Source organism: Oenanthe melanoleuca, chromosome 1, assembly GCF_029582105.1.
Source record: "Oenanthe melanoleuca isolate GR-GAL-2019-014 chromosome 1, OMel1.0, whole genome shotgun sequence".
NCBI lineage: Eukaryota > Metazoa > Chordata > Aves > Passeriformes > Muscicapidae > Oenanthe > Oenanthe melanoleuca.
Genome location: NC_079333.1, coordinates 44,401,165 through 44,424,425, shown reverse-complemented (window position 1 = coordinate 44,424,425; position 23,261 = coordinate 44,401,165). Strand labels below are relative to the sequence as shown.

Genomic DNA, 23,261 nt, shown 5'->3' with positions numbered 1-23,261 from the left:
ATCTTGAGCTACAGGAATACTTGCATGCCCAAAGTAGCTGCTTTGATGCAAGTTCTCCTCTTGTGCTGAATCATGAGAGTCTGCATGTCAAACTCTTGAAGGGGCAGGAAATGGCTTATTTTGAGCCTCAGGCTTTCCAAGAGTCCCTGTGTATGGTTTCTGTGTTGCCTTAGCTCCAGGCAATCCTGTATCCCAGAGGATTTCACTCCAGATCTAGCATTGCAAAAGCAGCATTGGAGGTTGGAGGTCAGTGGTGTTGTTTCTGCAGAGAATCCTTTTTTAATGGATTTGGAATGTGTAACAATGAAAGGGCTTGTCATAGGGATGTCTGTTAGGGGCTGTCTGCTCTCATGGAACACGAGGATGATAAAGTATGGAAACAAGATGACTACAGGCTGTTGTGAGAACAAAAAATTTGCCATTCAGTTGAGATGAGCTGAGTAGTTTGACATCTTTCCTACTCCCTCTTTACTTTTCTTTAATTCACAGCTACACAGTTTAGATCATGCATTTTCAGAATATAAGAAGAATTTTTGCTATCAAGTAGATTTTTCAGCAGTGGTGGACAAACAGAATCTGTTTTATGTGTCAGTGCAGAAGTGCATATAGCTAATGTGTCTGTGAAAAGGTCTAATGTGATTTAAAATTACATCAGAGCTGTATCTAAAAGCAGTATTAGAATGGTAAATGTACTGGTGAAACCTCATGCAATTTTTGGGCGTGCTCATTTTGTGTGTCTAGTTTGAAGGTGAATTCAAACTGCAGCAGGTACAGAGAAGAACTAGAATGGATGGTTTCTTAGACTTTATCTTAACTTGGATGATGATGGCTCAGACAGAATATAGTTTCAATTTAGTAGGTAAAAACCAGTGGGGTAAATGCTATTTGTATTAAAGAGCAGTAAAGAGCAGTCTGAATCATTGAGTGTAAACAGATGATAAGTTAAGACTGAACATTAGAGAAAGGATTGTAGAGGTCAAAGGAGTGATTCAGAAAATAGTAAAAGCATACTGGGATTTAAGACTAATTCTGAATGTTGACATTGTCTCTGGCAGACAGGGATAGAGGTGATGACCCAGTGGGTCCACTGTGAAAGCAAGAACTTTTTACATTGCTAACTTTAATATAGAAATTAGAAATCCATCTTTCATTTGGCAATGTGTTACACTTTTTAAGAACTTCCATTAGGTAAGATGCTGATAAAGGTTAGAATAAGTAAGGCCTTTGGGAAAGTGCTTTTTGAAAATAGTAACAGCTAAGATATTAACACATTGAACTTACATAGAACATGTCTTCAATCTGCAAGAGTGTTTCTTGAATGAATGATTGGTATTATAAAGCGAGGTTAATATAAAGCATAAGTGAGCTCAGCAAACAGATGGAAGCTAAGACTTGTAACTGTGAATGGGATTAAGGCAGAGTTTTGTTTACATTGTAGTTTAATTTAGGTTTAGGACACTTAAATAGATTTGCTGTTTCACGTAGGGCCAGTTTGGCTACAGTCTGGTTTAGTTTAAAAAGGGTGTGATCCAGAGCTTTATAAGGTGCCTCACCCAGCTGTTCAAATATTTTGTTTTACTTTGCGATTTATAGTAAAATGTGTAGGATCATAATGAAGTTTTTCTGGCAGTATGTGCAATAATGGAAATAAAATATTGACTTAAAAAATGAAAGAACATTAAAGTTCACCAAAAGTCCAAACTGAAAGTTGCAAAACCTTTTGGGAAGAGTTAACTATTTGTGTTAGTGGAAATAACAAATGGTAATACGTACGATTATTCTACCTCTAGGAACCAGATGTGCTACTGATTTTGCTGAAGTTCCCTCAATTCTGATGGAGTACTTTGCAAATGACTATCGAGTGGTTAACCAGTTTGCAAGGCATTATAAAACAGGACAGGTAGGGAAAAAATATGTAAAATATTAATAAAGGTATGTAGGAAATGTTACGTGTGTTATTGATTAATAATGTTTAAAGTAGAAATAAAAAATGGATAAAATTATTTTAGTGTTACAATTTCAGTTATTCAGAAAAAAAGTTAATATTGTCATTGCAAAAAAGATAAATGTAATCTGTGGAAGAATATTAGGTTCTCGTATCTAAGGTTCCAATTAAATATTTAAAACTTTCAGCCTTTTTTTACAACAAGGTGTAGTAGTTGAACAACTTCCATGTGAATCAAGTTATTTGGAATGGTTTAATATAATTACAGGTAAGTTATGACAAAAATAGAATTTGTCATTGAGCTCTCTAAAGTCTGTCTTAAAATAAAGCACAGGTAGCCAATCATGGACATAAATGGAAATGATCTGCAGTGTTTCAAAATTTCCATTTTTAGCACAATATAGGGCAGTGATTGAAATATTTTTGTAATGAAAAACATATTGCTCTATTTAGGATTATATTAGGATTAGTTAGATTCTATCAGTCATTCTGCATTAAAACTCTGATGCTGTTCTTTACATGAAGTAATTCTTTATTAGTCTGTTTCAAGAATCTGCTTTCTGTGGGGTATTTGGAAAACAGTGCTCTTTGGAGCAAGGTGACTTTTGGTGGTCACTTTAAGACATGCAATAGAAAATTATTTCTATTTATACAGACATTTCAAAAAATCCTCCTAAGTTGTGTAGCTCCAATACTTCACTGGAGCTTTTTATCCAACTCTAAGCATTCAGTGTATTTCAGTATTACGGAAGTAGAATTATGTTTGCCTCCATTGAACAGTTAGGAAAATATATTGCTTAACTTCTATTTTAATAGATATTGTCTGAGAAATTTGCTCTCTTTTTTGGGGGTTTTTTTTGTGGTTTTGTTTGTTTGGTTTTGGGTTGTTTTTTGGTTTTTTTTTTTTTTGTTGGTTTTGGGTTGTTTTTTGGGGGGTTTTTTGGGTTGGTTTTTTTTTTTTTTTTCTTTTTTTGGGTTTTTTTTTTTTTTTTGCAACAGAGCAATCATTTCTGCAGAATTGATTGCACTGAGAAAGTTAAACTCAGTTCAGGAGTGTTGATCATTCATCTATTTGAATCCACATACAGAAACAGGGCTTTCTAATGTTCTCTATAAAATTCATGTAGTATTTAAACAGCATGGAGTTAATCTGATTGCATATGAGTTCAGAGAATGAGCTTCACTAAAACATCTGAAAGAAATTTGTAGGACATTATTTATGGCTTTGTATTCTCAAAATGACTTGACAAATCTAAACCATGTTTAGTTTCAGTGCAAAAGCTAAGAACCAGACACTGTGTCCCATTTGGCATTTCCATAAACTACTTCTGTTTATTGGTGGTGAAATCTTCCCCTTTCAGAGAGCAATTGAGAGAGGTTTGATGGAGAAATCCAGTCTTGAAGGGGGCAAAAATGGATTATGCTGAAAGATGAGAAGAAGAGCTTGAAACTACTCTATGGCTCTTGAGGGCTTTAGATCGCTTGCTTTTAATTGCTTTTTTAAAATTTTAGAATGCATTTTTAAGCTATTATCCAACATATATAAATCTGCTTTTCTTGCGTTTGTTCATCTAAACTGATTTTAAGAATCTGATATCAGATTTCTATGTTCATCATTTAAATACAAATAGATTGAAGTAATCTTTTCTGTTATGTATATGTTATGAAGTGCTTTGTCTTGAAAATTCCATTTTTCTTATATTTTCTACTTCACAAAGATCTTTTTGGGACTTACTTTCTGTACTTGTTCTCTGATTCTTTTGTTATGCCAATAGAAATGAGATTTTCTTTTTGTTTCTCCAGTTTTTGATTTATTTGAAAAAAGAAGAATCCCCCTTTTCAAGGGGAAGTAAAAAAGGTGGATGAAAAAGTTAAAATGTGAAAACTGTGAAACCATTTAATCAATATATTGTTCTGTACGAGAACTTCCATTAATTTTCTTCTTATGAGAGCTTTTCTGTGCTAGAAGGATCTTTTCTGCAACAACTACACCAACAGAGCTCTGCTGGATGTTGGCAGAAGGAGGACTTGCTACTGACCCAGTTTGTGTCAGAGGCAATGCAGATAATTTGCCAAAGCATCCTTCTTTTGGTGTTGCTGCATCTACAATCTATTTTTTGCATGCAGACTTGTGGTGTGGTTTTTAATATTCCTGTTGAACATAATTGCATCAGAAACTTGTCAGTGTAACTTGTCACACTTGTCAGTGTAATCTCTTACTAGCCATTGCTGTAAAAGTCAGTTGTGGAAGGACTCTTCTTTGAGGATCTGCACTTAAAATCAGTGCTTATGCTTGTGAGAAGAGGAGGGGAAAGAGGTGTTTTGATTACTAAAATGTGCACTGTTGAAAATTGCATTTCAGTAGCATTGCAGGAAAAGAAATTGATGGGTAGACCTTCAAAGATGAGAGTTTATTTAGATGTAGATCATGAGGTTCCAGTCCAAAATATCTTGAAGTTCACAGAAAGCTTGTCTCTGCCTTCTGTCCCTTTTGAAAGGTTGTGCTGTAGAATGTTGAGAAGTGACAAAGCTTGCAAGCTCTTCTGTCAAAAGGAGCAAGTCTTTTGAACTTGGTTGAAAAAACTGGCCAGTACAAATCTATTTGTTTCAACAAAATAGCAAGCCTAGTTTTCCTTTCATCTGAAAGATGACTCAAACAAAAAAAAATCTTTGAGATAAAATGAATAGGACTGTAATAATTAGTTACTAAAATTGGATTAGTCAGGTAAACTCATGAAGCCAAGCCATATCAAAATGAGGGCATTACAGTGCTTAAGCAGACAATCTGGTGCATAGGTGCCATTCTGTATCACTGTGAGTTTTAAATTTCATTTTTAAAGTGCAGAGGTATGTGGTAGGTCTGAGCTAAATAATTTTAAGCTTGTGCATCTTTGGTGGCTCTCTTGAACAAAGGCCACTGTTTCAGCTGTTCAAATTTGAACTAAGTTCATTTTTCACAGAGATGGAATTACAAAGACAGTATTGTATTAGCATGATTATAAGAATAAGCCCACAGATAGTAAACAGTTGTAATGTGTTGCAGTCACTACATAATGGTAAGGAGTTAAGCATGCTTTGAGACACAGGGAATTCTGCTCTTTTAGCCACCATGAAAAAGATGCTGAAAAATTCATTCCAAGAGCTTAAAGTTACTTAATGGAGAAGGATAGAAAAGTGGGCCTCAAAGTAAAGCGTGTAGTATTTAAATTTTAAAAATTGAATGATTATTCAATGACGTAGTTTTAGCCAAAGCTCTGTGAAGTCCTTCTTTTAGAAGGAAGATGACAGTCTCAATCTGGTTTTATCAGAGAGTTCATCTTTCAGGAGAAATGAAGTAAGAATGCTGAAGCTTTTTTTAAATTCATTCAGCTGCTTATTAAGTGGCTTTGTGAGATTGTAATGGAGCAAGGAGCAAAAGTTTCCATTGTCTGAAACACTGCACGCTCCAGTTCAAGACTTCAGCATATCTGTGTGCATGACATTCACAGAAACATACCTTGGAGTGGAGTTGTGATCTTTGAAAAACCCTCTGGAGTCAAATTTGACTTCCCTGAAATCTGAAGTATTAAGATCTCAAAGGTGTTTTGGGAAAAATAAGTGATTTCTTTATCAATTTATATTCTTTCAATTTAATCTAATTTTGGCAGTGCTTTTCTTGTGCCAAATTCTGCTTGGCTTGTGAATTATGATCACAACACAATCTTTGAGCTGGGTTAGTAACGCTGATAGGTTTAAGAAAGACATAAGTATTTTTTCCTCCTTTGTCTTTTTGTCAACAGGTGTAGTCATAAGAATGACTTGTACTTTCTTGTTCATTTTTATCTGCTCAAACAGCAGAGATTGCTTTTCAATGCACATTAGATTGACATTGTTTTTTTGACATTCATATGGCTATGAAAATAGTTAACAGAATTTTCTTGGAGACTCCTGGTAAAATTTTACTTGGTCTCTAGAACTTCCTCTTGACATCATTTAATATAGAAGAAATATAAAATTGAAATACCATTATGTTGAAAGAGTTGGTTTGACCTTACTGGTAGGAGAGCTTTTAGCTCTTGAGTGATAACTTTGTAAAACATACATGTTTGCTATTGCTAAGTTTTTGGTTGTTCAGATCGTTAACACGGACAAATTACCATTTATTAATTTCCATCCAGTTTTCTCATACTTTGCTGTATCCTACATACAGAGGCCCCTAGAAGAAATCAGTTTTGTTAAAATCCATGTTGTACTAGTTCACTAGGGAAAAAAAGCCTCCAAAAAACTGCTAAAACTTGCTGATGGCTTTTGTGCTTAAAAAAATCTGTTCAATATTCTATTGGTTTCCTTGTTGAAACCATGTTATTGCAAAGCCAGATGTACTTCAGTTCCAAGCTGAAAGGGCATTAAAGGGTGTGCTGTACTGGTCTAAGAGGATGAGGCAGAGACATTCATAGAACAGGGAGAATAATTGTCTAGCCAAAATACTTTAAACAATTTTAACTTCTTTTCTACTTTACTTTCTGTCTTATTAAATTCTCTGGTTCTATACCATGCTTGACCTAGCTAACTTCTGACTTGGAGAAGAGGTTGCAAGCTTTAGCAAGTACTGCATAAAGCTGCTGTGCAACCAGAGAATTTTTCTTATCTGCTTCAACTTTGAGATTCTAGAGTCAATTGTTAAAATTTTCTTCACTTAGGTGTAACTTCTCTAGAGCTGGGTTTTTATTCTGTGAACATTGTTTGTCTTGAATGCATATAATTTGCAGAGAATCTAAACATGTGGCTCTGCCATATCTGTAGACTTTCTTGGATTATTTCTTGAATGCTTCAGCACACGATAAAAGCATAGGTATGATTTTAGAGTCAAGCTTAATACCTAGCATCTCTATAACATTGTTCAGCTTGTAGTACCTTTCTTAATATTTTAGAGAGAATGCAGTTATTTTAACCATTTTTTTTGTTTGGCTAAGGAAGCTGCTAGAAAAAAAAGAAAAGAAAATGTTTGTTAGGAAAAACAGCTATTGAAAAGCTTCAGCAAGTTGTGGAAGAAGTGTAAGGTCAAGCATTCATAGACAGACATTCTTAAAAATCTGGCATTAAAAAGTCTTTGGATGTATTTGCAGACATCTGGATGGAAAGTCAAAAAGTTTATTTAATGACTTGAAAATTGTTTCTGACTTTTCAGTCTGTGGTGGCATGGATAATTTTATTGCCATAGATGTGGAATAAATTTAACTTTGTTAAAAATGTCAAAGGGTAGATATTTGCTGTCAGTACAACTAAATATTTTTATGTGGGTTAGGGCAGAAGACCTGATGCTGTCTCAGTTGAAGTTATGAAAAACCAGTATTATTAAGCTCAGTGTTGTGAGTTATATGATGTGGAAGGGCTTTAACTGCCCAGTCTGTTCTTTATGTCTAAAAATAGTAATAACATTTTTAACAGGCATATAGGGGGATGTGGAATCAGTTTATTTATTACTATCAGTTTATTATGTTTATAGAAAAACAAACAGATTTTGCACAGTAATTTCTCTATTGCTATGTGGATTAATGCTGATATCTTAATTGGCCATTTAATGCTTTGCTCAGCAAATATTTCCTTCCTCAATGCAAAGCACTTCAAATATGTTTTATTACCACCAGGGTTTTTTTTTTGTTTGTTTGTTTGGTTTTTTTGTGTCTTCATCCTTTTCTAGTAATTAGCTATTTAAACATGATTTACAAAAAATCCAGTAAGTCTAAATGTGATCTGATTTTTTTTTTCAAGCCGCTACCAAAAAACATGGTGTCAAGACTATGTGAGTCCAAAAAGGTGTGTGCTGCAGCTGATATGCAACTGCAGGTATGTTTTGCATTCTAGTTTCTACTCTCTATTAACTTTATTAACTTTAAAAAAATATTTTAGTTCTTATAATTTGACCAAGTTTTTAAAATGTAGGTGTGTTATCTAAGTATATGCTAATTAATTAAATTTTATATTAACTATGTTTGTTTTTCTGAACATATTCTGTGTTGTCTGCTTAAGCCTAAATGGTTATATCTCTAGGAAAATATAAGGAAAACTACAACTTTTGAAAATGATTGGATTATCAGAATTCCCAAACGTAGGTTAAGGTTGAATTATTGAATTAATGGAATTATTTACGGAGAATTTGAAGTAGAGGAAGTATTGTGTTCCTTAGATCATTAAAGTATAGTAGGACTGAGAGATACAGGCTACTATAGTAAAATCAAACCAGCATGTTTATTTGCTAGAATGTGATTTGATCTCCTTGTCTTCTGCAGTTCCAGATGAAAGTAGCCACTTCACCACGTCAAAATTGCTGGCTGAGCTGTAAGGATGTAAGACATTTCTATCACAGTGTTAGGAGAAGTAACTAAATTCATAAACCATATTTTCTGTGGGTAGGATTGATCAGTCATTTCTGTAAGCCATCAGTGATGCTGTTCTTCAAAGGAAGTAAAGGAAATTAGACTTCTATCTAAAATGGTATTTGGCATTTTTCAGTCCTGAAACAGCAGTTCTCAGATGTGTACAGTAGCATTAGCATCCAGCTAATGCTAAGTTTTTTTACAGTGAGCATTTGGCTGCATTTAGTGTGCTACAAGGTTTTGCTGTGTGATTTTTTGTGATTTTGTTTTCTCCTTTGTTTTGCCTTAAGCCTGAAGCATGTAGTTTTTCCTTCTACAATTTAGCTGGTGTTTAGGTGAGATAACTCTGCTAGTACCTTAGTGAAGGTTAGTTATTGAGATGTGGAAGGAAACAAATGTACAGATCTTTGGTACTTCTTCCTTTGACTAGTGGCCATAGGATCACAACCCTGCCTACAAACGTGAGTTAGGTTGGTTAACTGAAGTTGATCTGAAAGAGAAACTTAAATATTTGCAGTTTTTTCTGTGCACACCCCATGGCTCAAGAACACCCACTTCTGGTGGCCCAAGTTCCCATGGGTGCTTATTGATTGACTGGTGCTGCAGTGCTGCAGTGATTTAGCAGGCTGCTTGCCATCAAATTTTTCTTGTGTGAATTAAGTTCAAATAGTTTCAACCTGTGCCAAATGACCACAATGCCATACTGAATGATATTATTCATTTCTACTTTCAACACTTTTTGGAGATGCCAGGTGTAAAACCTTCAGAACTGTGCACTCATTTCAAAGGGACAGATCGCCAGACCTGTTCTGTTGAATAATTTGGAAAAAAAGTCCCAGAGAAGTTGACTAAATGGCAAATATAAAGCTAATGCATTCCATTTTAGAAGTACATGTTGTTACATATACAGATTAAAAAGTATAATAATTAATTGAAGCAAAATATATTTTAATTTGCAGATGCCAAAGTATATATGTGCTGCTAGCTATATGCCTGAAAAAGCTGTGCATGATTCTACAAGCATTACTTCAGACTTTGCAAAGACTATATTCTGTATTGATGGCTAGATGCTATGTTAGCTATATTTGACCTTTAAAAGAAGAAAAAATGCTGACAAATATTCCAGCTGTGTGGAAAACACCTGGAGGTTCTTCTGTGGTCTGTTCAGAGAATAAGTCTATTGGCATATGAAAGTAAGAAATATTGCTTCTTTTTCACAGCTATAATACCTCTGAATTTTCTTTTAGGTCATGTATTCAGTTACTCAGAAGGAAAGATAGGAGTGCCCATATATCTTCTCCTAAGGCTTTTGACAGGCAGATTCAATCTCAGACTCTTTCACTCAGTAATAACTTCCAAAATGCCTAAATGTGTGCATATTAATGCTATTAAGTAGACAGGGAACTAGAAAGAACTGGAATCAAGTGAAACTAATAAATACCAATTAAGTGCAAAATAGACAGTATAAAGTACATAACAATTTGATGGTGTTTTTATATTTTTAATTTGTTTGAGAAATGTGAATTAGAAATCGTCTTCTATCTACTGCTTGGTGTTAAGTATTAGCTTGCTCCTCAGCAGTATCACCTAAAATCCTGTGGTCCTGGGATGTGTTTCCCTTTCCCATTTCAAAGGCCTGTGTAAACACCCAGAACTGTGGTTTGTAGATGGAAATGCATATGGGTATAAAGTTCATCCAAGTTTATTTTCAGGGATGATTTTTTTAACCATGCTGTCCAGGTGGCCTGGCTCATAGCTTTCTTCCCACACTGTACTTGTGCCAGGATCAAGGGAGAGCTTCTAGCTGAGTTCAGTGACTCATTTCCCTGTCACCACATTGTTCCTTAGGCAGAACATAGAATTGGCCTTCGGCTGACATTTCCTCACTTCCTAGCTGTGAGTTGAGCTTTTGCTCCTTGACCACAAACTGCTTCACTCCAGATTTCACTTTAGAGAAGCTCCCCTGCAGTGCAGATGCAGTTCCCCATGTTGTGAGGAACACTGAAGAACAACTGCAGACTGGTCCAAACGAAGATGGGAGATAGGAAAAAGAGGTTGACACTGAAGTATGTTGTCAGATACTGAAGTTTCTCATGTTTGATTTGGGTTTTGTAGAGAGGAGAGGGGAAGTTATTGTGAAATGACTACTGCAGAGTTAAAAAGGTCTAAGGTGACAGGAGAAAGTGAGCTTTTTAGGACTATTACATCAGGTAGTTTTCAGGTTCATTCATGGTACTTACTGTGGGTCATACTCTGTCACCCTTGCTACCATAAACCTGTAGCTTTTGTTATACTGTGTAAAAAAAAAAAAAAAAAGAGTGGGATTCTAGTGACTAGGAATTCAAAGCCATTATAAAGCCTCTTTCTCTTCTTAGATAAATAAGAGTAATGTATGCAGTGTAGCATAGGTATCTCTTTTTATTTTCTTAATTGGAACAGATGCTTGCTGCCTACTCTGCATCTGTAGATGGACAATGTTGACTGCTTACATGTCTTGTTCAGTGTTGCTACCTGGGACATGAAACTTCCAATGTCATTAATGGGTGATTGTGCAAGTGGAGTCTTACTGACCTCTCTTCTCATTAGCCATGTAGGAAGCAAGCAGGAAATCTAGGAGTAGCTCCTGCAAATCATGGTTTATTCACCCCCCTGCTTATAACCCTCAGTTTTTCTTGGAAAAAAAAATCAATGTGCACATTTGTTAGTTGTCAAGAGAGACTGTCAAAGGCTTTATCAGACTTCTATATGTTAGAAGACAGCTTATTCAAACAGAAGGCATATACTCCTTTAGAAACAGTCACAGTTTTGGTAAAACTACGTGTTGTATCCAGAACAAATAAAAAGATGCTGAATTCTGATAAATCATTAAAGAGTTCAGAATGATTTGTACTAAAATTTCATAATAAAGAATCTTTTCAGAGGTTCAGGGGGTTGTGTTATTTGGATAACATAAAACATCCAAACAACTTTTACTCCATAAAATTTTGTGGTTATAGTTCCTGGAACAGTGTGTTTATGTCATTGGGGATGGTATTGCACACTGTGACTGTGACTGGACCTGAAACTCTAGCCAAATTATTTTTTATTCCTTTTTCATTCTCAAAAAGCAAAAGAGCTTTTTGAGACTCCTTATTGTCAATTTTCCTATGAAATGTGCCTACCACGGGATGACCTGACTTCTTGCCTTAAACATCTGGATCCATCAAACTTCTCAAAAATATCTTGTGTTGCTCAGCAGTGGGTGTCCTCTGTCTTCCTTACACACAAAATAGGAAACCTTCATACTAAAAAAAAAACAACAGGCTGCAATAATTTCTTTTGTCCATGCCTATTTCATGTTTTTTTGTTACAGTGCCAGAGACTCTGCTTTGCTGTCTTTGCTTGGAAAGTCTTTTTAATGGTTCCATTTTCCCACTCTCCCAATACCTCAGTAATTTGGTCGTGCACCTGTGTTCTGCTGTACTTCACATGCATAAAAATGTTTATGGGGCTCTCTTACTTCTGGCAAAATACCTTCCTGGTGCAGTGTACTTTGAGCTACGCTTACACTGCAGCACTTTATTGCTCTGATGTGAGAGCTAAAGTAAAGGGAAAATCTGCCTTAGTACTACACTGTTGTATGGCTCTAGCAGAAACTCAGTAGCATTGGCAGCTCTCTGTCTAGTGGGCATGGTGCTTTTAGCTCAAAGGTTGGACTTGATAATCTTGGAGGTCTTGTCCAACTTCACTGATCCTGTAATATTGTTAATATAATTCTTATGTTCACTGCCTAAGCCATAATTCGCCTCTGCAGGGGTGAAGTGTTCTCATGTGCACATCTCAAAATTGCTTATTTTGCAGTGTCTACTTAAATAACTTTAAAATAAATAACTTAAAAATAGGAGTTTTTAATTAAATGCTTTTCTTGAAAAGGGGAAATGATGGAGGGCCTTAGGGACAGATCTTAATTTATTTAAAAAATGCAGACAATTTAGTACTCCCAGTGTGCTAAGCGACATAAATATGGATTTATGAAAGGTCATGATGGTAGAGGTTGGTGTACTCCAAAAACCTGTTTCTCTCCTTCTATAGCATTAGTGTGTTATACTGATGATAGAAGATTTCCAAGCCATGTGTATTTAAAATGTTCACTTCCCCTACTCCATCTCTCATGTTCTTTTCTTAGTGTCTTTTTTGGCTTTCATATGCCAAAAACATGTGCTGAAGACAAATGTATTTTCTCTCTTCAGGTATTTTATGCTGTCTTGGACCAAATCTACCATGGTAAACACCCTCTAAAAAAGTCAACCACAGAAATTTTAAAGGAAACCCAGGAGAAAGTTTATGGACTGCCATATGTACCCAATACAGTGAGTAGCAACAGAATAACTATAAACTGTGCCTTTTCTTTGACAGCATAATAATATCCCTCCCTCTCCTTGACCCTTGCCCTGCACACTCATGTGTTTGCTGCTGTGTTGTTATATTGAAAGAGTTGTCTTGCTTTCATTCACTTTATCCAGAGAGTAGGGGAATTTTTGTGTAAGTGTAGTCTTTAAATTGTGAATTTCATTACCTTGCCTTTATTTTCTTAATAAAGAAGGCAGTGGAAACAATATATTAGAAAAAGGGTTTATTTGAGCTTTTCAAAGGCTGCTTATAAAAGGCAGTAAACACTGTGCTGCACATTGGTGTTTGTGTGCTGTCAGCATGAGAGAAAGTGTGAAGCAGGAAACGGAAGTGTGTTTTTCTCATTGTATTCTTGTGACCTTTGTCATGTATTTTATTCTTTCATGTGTTTCTGAAAGTGCAAAATCCTTGAATTCTACTAAGCTATCTAATTTTGATCGTCATCACAGCATGTGTTTGTTCTGTGCTTCATGTGACAGCCAAAGGCGTAGTTTGAATAGACAGCAGTCACGGGATTTCCTGTGTGAAGCTGAATTCCCACCTGGAGCCTGGCTCCCCCAGTCACTGTTGGACATGTGGTCAGAATACCCAAATTCTTTTTCCGCTTCTCAGAAAATGTACTTTTGTTCTTAGCAAAATGTCTTTCCTTCTCTTGAGAACGGTGTTGGGAGATACATTTCCTCATCAAAACTGTGCTGCTGCTGCTGCTCACACCATCAGAAGAGTGTAATATCTTGTAGTGAGGCTATGAACATTTTGAAATGGGACAGCAAGTTTTGGCCTGGAACTTAATCCCAGCAAAATACACTGTGAACTCCTGAATAGTCAGAAAGTCTATGTTTATATTTATTGAATGTAAAATTAGTGTCAAGAACTGTAAGACAGTTTAAATTTCAGTAAAAATTGTGAAAAACTTCATTAGAATAACAATACTTGGTAGAGTATTCAATGTCTGCAGTTTGTCTTGCTGTCCTTGGCTGTTACTCCTTCCAAATTTGAGACATGTTCACATGTTTAATTTGTAGTCCAGATAAAAAAAATAAAAGCCTTGAAAGTAAAGGTTGGGATTTTTAAGTGAAGAGAATATATTTCTTCCTTTCTTTTGGTTTCAGAGCTAGACATTAAAATACAGAGTAGGGACCAGTTTTTATTTTTGTCTGTTATTTGGCTAGGTACTTATAGAGCTGGCAAGAGAAAACAAAGCATTTTGATTATTTGAATTTATCTGTTCTGTATACATTTAGATTCCATTATGTAATGTTAAGTCGGGCTTCTATGTCTTAAGTTAGTGGTGTTGGATAAGAGTATTTCTTTCTTAGTGAAGAACTTCACTGCGTTAATGTGATCTTTTCTGTCATGGCTGCAAACATCCATTGTTATCTCTTCCTGATGAGCCCGAGTTCTCTTTTGTGCTCTTGAGAGTCAAGTAAATTTAGTAAATGTCCTGTGAATGTACTTGGTTGGGCTTCAGTCTTACTGTGCAGACTTATTCTCTGAAGTAGAGCCACAGCATATGTCTTCAGCAGATGGATTTCTGTCTGAATTCTTAGGCACAGCTCAGATAATAGGACAATCTGCATGTGTCTTTTTGTTATAGTGCTTTCAGAAAGAGGCATATAGACTATACCTAGTAAGTAAATGCTGCTGCACCTATGGGGTATACCTGTTTAAGGTAAGCCTAGGCATCAAGCCCTGTTGAGGGATAGTGCAATCTAAGTCCTGTTGAGGTCTGTATTTGCTGTTCAAGCAGGTTTTGCAGGCGCTGGGGCAGCAGGCATTACAACAGTGTTTGCATTGGCTGTGTTGATGCAGACGGGCACAGGAGCTGGTGCCACATGCAAGGCAGAAAGGAAGTCAGATGGAAGCATACAGAAACAGCACCCCACTAAACTTTGTTTGGCTGAATAATGCAAATCTCAATTTCTGGCTGGCCACTGCTTATCTGTTCAAAAGTACACAGCATTTCCTGCTGGCTCCTGGAGGCTGAAATTCCACTGGGATTTCATTGCTCTGTTACTGAATCTAGAAGCTGATGATTGCCAGGCAGGGGGCAAGGAAATGTATCTGCCTGTTTTTGTAGTGTCTGGCAGTTTTTGTTGCCAGAGGAGATTAGTGTTACTGAATTTGGAAAATGAATAGCAATTTTGCCCAGGCTGGATTCTTGAGTCCTTGTGATACCTTTATAAAGCAACAAGTTTACCTTTTGATTCTTCTAGGAAAGCAAGATAAACAAAACAGTGATGACCATACTTTCCCCAGCTGTTTGTTCCTGAGTGTACATTGTGTCAAAATCTGTGTACTGTGGGGAATCCAGTACTCTGCTTTTGCTCCAAACTTTTTTCAAATCATAGCTTATTTCTTTATCTCTTGTGAAGTCATTTTTCATTTATTATGGCCTGCCTTGCAGTTGATGATACTGTCTTCTTTTAGAGTGCCTCCCCTGGTCTCTTCTACATTTGTCCCCAGGATGCCCAGAGAGGCTTTTGAAAATGTATCAGGTGACCCTTTGATCAATCTGAGACATGATCAAAGTTTCTCCCCATAATCTCTTGCTTAGTCCCCTCATGTCCCCCACGTTCAGACTTGAAAACTACTTTCTTTGAGACAGTCATCAAACCTTAATGATATGCCATTGTAAATCCTTCGCCAAGCATAATAATTTCTATCTCCTGCTGGGGGTTTGGTTCAATACTATAGCAGAAAATGATACACAGGGCAAACAGGCTCTGCAATGATAGTGACAGCCTCCTGCAGTTACAGGAAAGAGCTCTCAATAATGAAATGGTTGTACAATGAACACCAGCTGCCCAGATCATTATACCTGTATTTTCTTTGTGAAGTAGTTTGAGTTATTGATTCTTATTTTCAGAAAATTATGGATTTACATATTAATTGTCTGTCTGTAGTAACCTTTTCTAATCTGGAATTTTGGCAGGAAATGGTTTGACTGCAACTGTGAGGAAAAAATGGTTTTGAAGAGTGAGGCCCAAGGAATCTGGATTCATTTTTAGATCACTGCCAAATAGTCCCTTTTGCATTTTTCAAAATTACATGGTCTTCTGGTAGGCTTTTCTTCCAGAAACAGCTGAATTTCTTGTGTGATACTTGAATACAAAGTACAATGATGGAATTAACCCACACACATCATTATAATTATATTTGATAGGAGGCAACATGTTGGTATGTAGGGTGCCTTTGATATTTTTTGGAACACTGAATAATTTGCTATATGCCTTTTTATTTTAACATATTAAAAATATATATTACTTCAAAAGGACCACCTTTACTGGTGCCCTAAAGTGTGCATCAGGTTACAGGTTTAATTATGGTTATATGGTTTTGTCCAGAGTGCAAGTTTCTTTGGCAGTATGGCCTATGGTTGCTAGTGTTTGGAAAGACCAAAACACCTGTGAGACAAAAAAGGTTAGCCAGCCAAGTTTGCCAGCAGAAGACAAGGCAGGTATTGTGAGAGATACCCTAGAGCAAAGATGTGTATGAAAATGGTGTATCACCAATGTGGTTGTTAGTCTGTCTTCTTCCTGCAGCTGGGAGGACTCTGCCCAGACAGGGATCCTGACCTTGGAAGGCTCCACCTAGGTCCTTGTCTTAACTTGTATGGCTGTGTCTGTCATTTTCCTGACAAAGGAAATCAATGGATGAGATGCAACCTAAGGTTTGGAGTGCTTGCTCAGTGAGGCTGTCAGGCACGATGGGAAGATGTGGCTTGCCATGGGTGCTGAAAACATAAGCTTTTCATTAACAGAGAACATGCAGAGGCATGGGTGTTTGGTCAGCTGATGAGGAGTTGATGTCAATAGGTAGAGCTGGCTTCTCTACAGAGGGAAAATAGTTTTTGCATCACACATGGCTGCCATGAGCCAAAGCCTCCTGTTTTGTTGTTATTGAAGAAAACCTGTGTGCAAGAGTGTAGTTTTAACAGGCTTATTCCTCAGCTTACTGAGGGCTGGCTGACAGTTTGGGTGAAGTATCTTGTTATAGAATCTACCATCTATGTCCTTGTGGCATCTGTTTTCTTAGTATTTCTTGTTAGGTTTTTGGAGTGACTACTAATGTGAAGTTATATATAACTGTTTCTGTATACAATTTCATGTGAATATCAGTAATCCATATAAAAGGAATAAATACCCTGAGGAAGCAATGAGGAAGCTGGCTTAAAGTAAATAAAAGATAACCTTTAACCTCTAATGGTAAAAGTGGTTTTGAGTTCTGAAAACTTAACTCGAGTGGTGAACATAAATCTTTAGATTATTGGTAAGGAAGGCTAAGTAGAGGCTGCCTATTAAATTTTAAAGTGTAATTTCACTTCATATTTATTCTGTCTAAAACCTTCTGAAATTTATTTTAGGTTTATTAGGCTAAGCTATGATGTAACCTTAGAACCTAAGCAAAACTGAAAGCCAGAGTAAAGGGAATGTAAAAAAACAGTTAAAAGGTAGAATGGGTGCTATTGGCAGAGAGGATTTAAAAAAAATTCTGGGTGGCAGATGAAGGAATAAAAGTTATGGTGCTAATCAATAAGATACTGAAAAGAACTCAGTGGGAGAAAAAGCCTATATGTCTGACTATCTGAGAAAGGGAGATTATTAGAAAAGTAAAAGCCATATGAAAATGTGAAAAACAGAATACAGGGTAAGTTCTAATGAGCCACAAGTAAAACTATGGACGTTTCAAGCAGCTTAGAAAACAAACCCAGCAATAACGACTAAAAGCAATGCATCAGAAAGAGGAAGGATGCCAGATATTTGCTGGAACTGGAACATAGCAGAGTATGATGATTCAGAAGACATTATGTAGTTATCCAAGAGACTGAACCAAGGATACAATCCATCCTGATGCAAAAAAGATTTGGCAGTAAAGGACCAAGCCCTTTAAAACTTTATTAAGATAATAAAAAGTAGAAATTATTATATGACTAGAGATAATTATTAAAAGAATGCAAGAATTGGGAACAAAAGAGGCTAGAAATGCTGAGTTGCAAATTGCAAGTAGAGAAGGTAATAGAATTCCATAATTACTCAAGAAGTAAGAGGAGAGTGAGAGAACAACAATAAATGTCAGAGAAAGCAGTGATATTCTATTCTGCCTCAGTATTTTTTGAACAATAATTGAATTTTCATTAGGCAAGTAATACACACAATTTTTGAGATGGATTGAAACGTACTAAGATTACAGAATAAAACAGAGAAAATAACTAGATTAGATGTTGTCAGATTGACAGAATATTTAAGCCTGTTGAAACAGTCAGTGACTTGGGGGAATTATCACTCACAAACTCATGAAGAAGAAGTGTTGCCATAACTGCTCTTAGGAGGGAAGAAGAACTTGGGAACTTGTAGACTAATTGTTCAGACTTTGTCACTCAACAAGTATTAGAAGTAATTATTAAGCAGCTCATAAGTACCTTGAGAACAATCAAGTGAGCAAAATAACTCCAGTTTTGTTAAGAATTGCCTATGATGGAAAAAATCCATTTCTTCCCAGACATTTATTGATCTTGGAAGCAGGATGTAAGTAATTGATAGCATAACTCTATGCTTAGCAAGCTTTCTGACACTTGCAAGTCATAATTGTACAACAAACTGTAGATTTGTGTCTGAGTCAACTCACATGCTGACATGCAGGTGAAAGCTCTAGTTTCAGACAGGGACATTTTAAATGGATATCACCAGGAATCTGTCCAGATTGGAAACATGGACTACAAGGAAAGTTAAGGAAATACAGTACTTGGCTAGCAGAGAGAAATTTATATGCGCACACATGAATGGTATTGAAAACCTTTATGAAAAAATTATTTCGAACTGTGATTATTTGTTTCTTATTAATGAGCAAATAGGGGGAAAATGATGGAAAAATTGGGAAAACATTATACAGTTTATTGCAAATGTGACTATGGGCGTTATCTAATCTTTTAAACTATTTTTAATTTTTTTCCCTCACTTGTTGAAGAGGGGAGCGGATACCCAGTGTGTCTTGAATCTCTCTTATAGACAGTTTTAAAGAAATCACTTTGTAGATCACAGAGATATAAGTTTCATAGTAAAGCCAGAGAACCTTCATAGAGGATGGCTTTTCCACTTTTTCTCCCTCTGCAGTTACTTGAGAGGTACTGATGTTGCTCATATTGCACTTTTTTGAGTTTTGAAGAGATGAAGTCATATGTTATTACTTAACCTCTTGAAGTTTGTGTAACCCCTTCAAGGTAATTTTTTTACCTTGCCATGTTGGAAACTAAAGTTGTTTATACAGAGTCTAAGTCACTGGATTAGTTTTCATATGAGCCTTCTTAAAAGTATACTATAAAATCAAGTTGAAGTGTCTGAGTCTGAGGGAAAGATTAATAAAGGAGTGCACGTTGAACTCTGGGGAAGTGATAGTTCTATAAATAATTAATAGCTAAAAGGCATTTCAAAAAGATTGGTTCCCTGCTGAGGTCACTTCTCCAGTAGGTGCTGGGACTTTCAAAAGCTCTTAAAGTCCCCTTTCAAGGTTTGTTTAGGTTTCTATCTTTGTGGAGTTAAGTTCATTTTATGATAAAGAAAATGCTGATAGCAAATACTGTGAAGATTTGTTTTCCAGTGGTTATATGACACTATTCACTGGGCAACTATCTACAGCAGTAGAGTGTTTACAGATATCATAAGATATGAAGCACTTTTAAGGAAATTCTTTTTCTAAGTGTTATCCCCATGAAACTCAAACATACTTTAGTGGTAGTATTTACCATATTTACCATGTGCTAGACCATTTTAAGGAATAGGGCAAGTAGTTGCCTACATCTCCTGTTAACATTTTGAATATATTTAGATATATTGTACATATATATGAAAGCACAGCTTAATCTAATTTGATATAGTTCTATTTTCATGGCTCACATCTTTTTCCCCCCGAGACTGCAGTACTGAAGCTGTATTTGACAGCAATAGAGAAAATTGAATACATTATTGCCATGAACACAGCCTAGAGAGTCTGAAATGTAATTCTCTTCAGGTGCAATGGGAGACTGTCTTTTCTATGAAAAGTGAAAATAGAAAAGAACAAGATGGAGAAGTTCTAGCACCCTTGCTTCACAGAAGGTGACTGAGATGGGGTGAATGTAGTTTCTTTAAATTCACACTGCACTTGTGATAGATGAAGTATTAGAGTCATGATCCCTTAAATCTATTTCTAGAATGACTCTAGTAAAATATAGTAAATAAACAGTACTGTAAAAACATAGTGATTTCATCTTTCAGTGTTTGTTCAGATATTTTACTTGATTAAGTTCTACTTGCAAGTATATTTTGCAGTTACCATGTTGCTTAAGATATTTCTTGGTTTTTGTAAGGGCTTACCTTAAGCAGTGTTCATTATGTTTATTTTAAAAATAATGGGTTAATATTTAAAATTAGGTTTAATTGGAAAAGTATTATAAAAAATTTGGGCTTCAGTGAAGTCTGTACCCTAAGGAAACAGTGACCTGATTCTACTTATCTCAGGCTTATGAATTTAAAGCTTAGGCAATAATAGAAATTACTAATTGTAATTGAGGAGGAGGTATTGCATGTGTGTGGATATCTGTGTCGTATGGCATGATATGACCTGAAAATCATATGTTTGCCAATTTATTATATTTTACTTTAAAGACTAGTTACAATATTTGCAAGTAAGTTTACAAGTAGCACTGTCTCTTAACTTGGCCAAATAAGATCACTTAAAGGACACAATAAAGAATCCATTTTCATATCTCTGTGTCTTTTGAAGACTGTGAAGCAATGCAAATCATATATACAGATTTTTGATGTCAGTGTTCTTTATTATCACCCACATCCCCTTCCCTCAGTCACTTTCTGGGGAGAAGAGGGTATAGAGTAAATAGTTCTAAATTATTTTGCTTTAAGCAGCTCAAATTCATGAATAGTTTATAAATAAAAATGAAAGATTTTTCTTTAAGCAATTCAAAGACCATATGGTACATATCTGGAATCACCTAAGTGGTTAATTGCATGTTAAATTCCTTTCCTCTTCCTTAGTGTAAACAACTGCAAAAATATTTACATTTCCTGCCTTGCTGGATTTATTTATCATTTTAAAATAAAAAGAAGGAAGTGTTATAAATTGAAATCTTAATCTCTTGCTTGACTTGCTTTCTGAAATGTCAGCGGTTTGGTTTACTTTGTGTTTTCTCTATTCCTAACACAGAAATGCACAGCACTGGAAAACTGAAGAGTATTGATATTAAGCAAATTAGAGGTGCAGCATGAGATGAGGTTTCTTGAAATTAATTTTCTGTTATTCTAAGCAAGATTAGAAGCTGCAGGAAAGAAAGTGGTTCTTTATTGCATTTTATTATTATTGTGAAACTCCAGAAGAATGACGATGTAAAGGTCAAAAATCCAGAATGTAAGTTGACGGAGCAAGCTGCTGCATACCTAGAGAGAGAGCTGTTTCTACAGATAGAGAGTGCTCCAACTTATCCCCAAAAGTAGCTAGTGGTGCAAGCAGTTTGCAAACTCTGCACTCTGTTACTCATCAAACCATTTCTTCAAGTGAGAGTGAGTCGAGGATGTCTTCAAAGCACTGGCCAAAGCGTGCTTGTCTCTATGGCAGAGCAGCGTTGTCCTGGATTTCCACTGGTGCTGATAACCCTTGGCCTCAGCAGAGGGAAATAGGCTATTCCCTCTAATCACCCTTCTCTCCTGGCTCCAAGGAACCAGAGCCTGCAGCTTCCCCTTGACTCTCAGGAGTTTTCCCCCCTGCTGATAGCTAAATTCAAGGGCATCAGGAGCAATAGTATCAAGTTAGTGCCAGACAGAAGGGGTTCTCCACCCAGTAGCCCCTGAAGGAGATAAGCTGGCTGCTCCTTTGTTGGGTTTCCTGCCAGAATAAGATTTTAATTAAGAAGGGGGAGGGCACCAGATACCATCTCCATCAAATATTGTTCTTCATGGAAACAATTCAACAACTTTCTCATTGACATAATTACTCTAGCACACAGTTTGTAATTAGAAGTCTTAAATGACAAAAATACTTCCCTTAATTTAGTATTGGGCCTTTTCAGGTTCTCACTTGTATTTTTTGTCTTAAGATGCGAAACAAAATGACTTAAAATATACTTTAAAGTACCTAAAGTCACAGCGGAAACTGTTGGAAGAAGGTTTTGAAAAGTCCAAGCAATAGTCAAGAATTTCTGTAGGATTTCTTTTTAAAAGATATGGTAGCACTACTTCCTGGTGAAATTAGTGGAGCTCCCCAGAACAATGTTTAGCCACGCTCAAGCAAAAGCTTTTAAGGTAGCTATTAAGCTACCTACGGATTTTCTTTTAATTTTGTCTTTTTACCATTGCATATAAATTTTCGTATCTGATTATTTTTGTGACAGTATTAACAGTTCTAAATTTAAAGTTCAAATAATAGAATACTAAATGAATGTAGCCCACAAAATAGTTTTGTTTAACTGATCCTACCACGTTGTTAAAATGAATGAAGGGACTTAACTTTTGAATAGAAGATGGAAGGTGTAGTGAATTATTCAGACTTTTCCTAAAGCAGTAATCCTATCCTCTCAAAAGATAACAGGATAAATATTTCTGTCCTCTACTATAAAGGAGGCCTATGTGACTAGTTTGGGCAAGACACATAGTTTAAGGTAGCTAAAGTAAAGTGAACTGAATCTTACCCTAAGAATGTATTCTACAAAGACTTTGAAAAATGTCCTGATAAGGTGTAGGAATACAAAATATCAGTAAGGTATTTTTGTTTTCACATGATGGAGTGGAAATCCATTGCACATTGAATTTTGGAAGTGCTTCAGACATGGTTATAAGAAAAGATTGATAATGTTGGTGGAAAAAAAGCCTGTTTAATAGCAGCAGTGGATCAGTCACACACCTTTATTGCAATCTGTTGTGCTGAATAAAAAGCAGGCATGAACATGACCTGTGGATGGCATATTATCATAACCCATGGGCTATGCTGTAAAATGCACTGTTTTATAAACTCCTGGAATGGGTTCATGGAACTTTTTGAAGTAAGCGATTACTCAGAGTCTTCATTAACTTTCTAGTTGCTTACCAAAATATAACATTTAATAAGGAGACTGCCCTAGTTCTACGTGTCTAGCCTTTACCCTGTCCAAAAAGGGATTTGATATGTCTTTTTTTTATTTTTAATGAAGAAATGACTCCTTGTTAGGAGTAACACAAGAAATCAAGTCATCTTATAGCTGAATTTATTAAAATGGAGAAATGGAGTTTTATGCTACAAGGTCAATCATTTAGTTTTAAATACAGTTAGAGTGATGGGGAGTGTCTTTTTGTTCATCATAGAACTTTTAAATGGAGCAGTAGCCTATATATTCTTGTGTTTTTTGAACTTTTTTATTGCCTAGGTTGTAATCTCCTCTATATGAAGTAGGAGAAGAGGCAGAGATTTTTTTTTTTTATGTGGGCAGGTAGCTCCTTGTGAATTAGGGTAGAGGATGGGTATTTTAATGTTTAAATATATTTTTATAGGTATCTAAGTCCAGTCTTGAAAAGTTATTTGTTAGGACAGAAAATGGACTTGAATAATAT

General features: G+C 35.9%; 1 protein-coding gene across 1 annotated transcript in view; it reads left to right on the top strand.

Annotated features, from left to right (window-relative positions):
• Positions 1-23,261, top strand: part of MIPEP (mitochondrial intermediate peptidase) — a 65,217-nt gene that overhangs the window by 31,077 nt on the left and 10,879 nt on the right. The window contains exons 14-16 of the mRNA XM_056496693.1: positions 1,791-1,900; positions 7,697-7,771; positions 12,531-12,650. Of these exons, the coding sequence (XP_056352668.1) occupies positions 1,791-1,900; positions 7,697-7,771; positions 12,531-12,650 (305 nt within the window). The remainder of the gene's footprint in view (positions 1-1,790; positions 1,901-7,696; positions 7,772-12,530; positions 12,651-23,261) is intronic.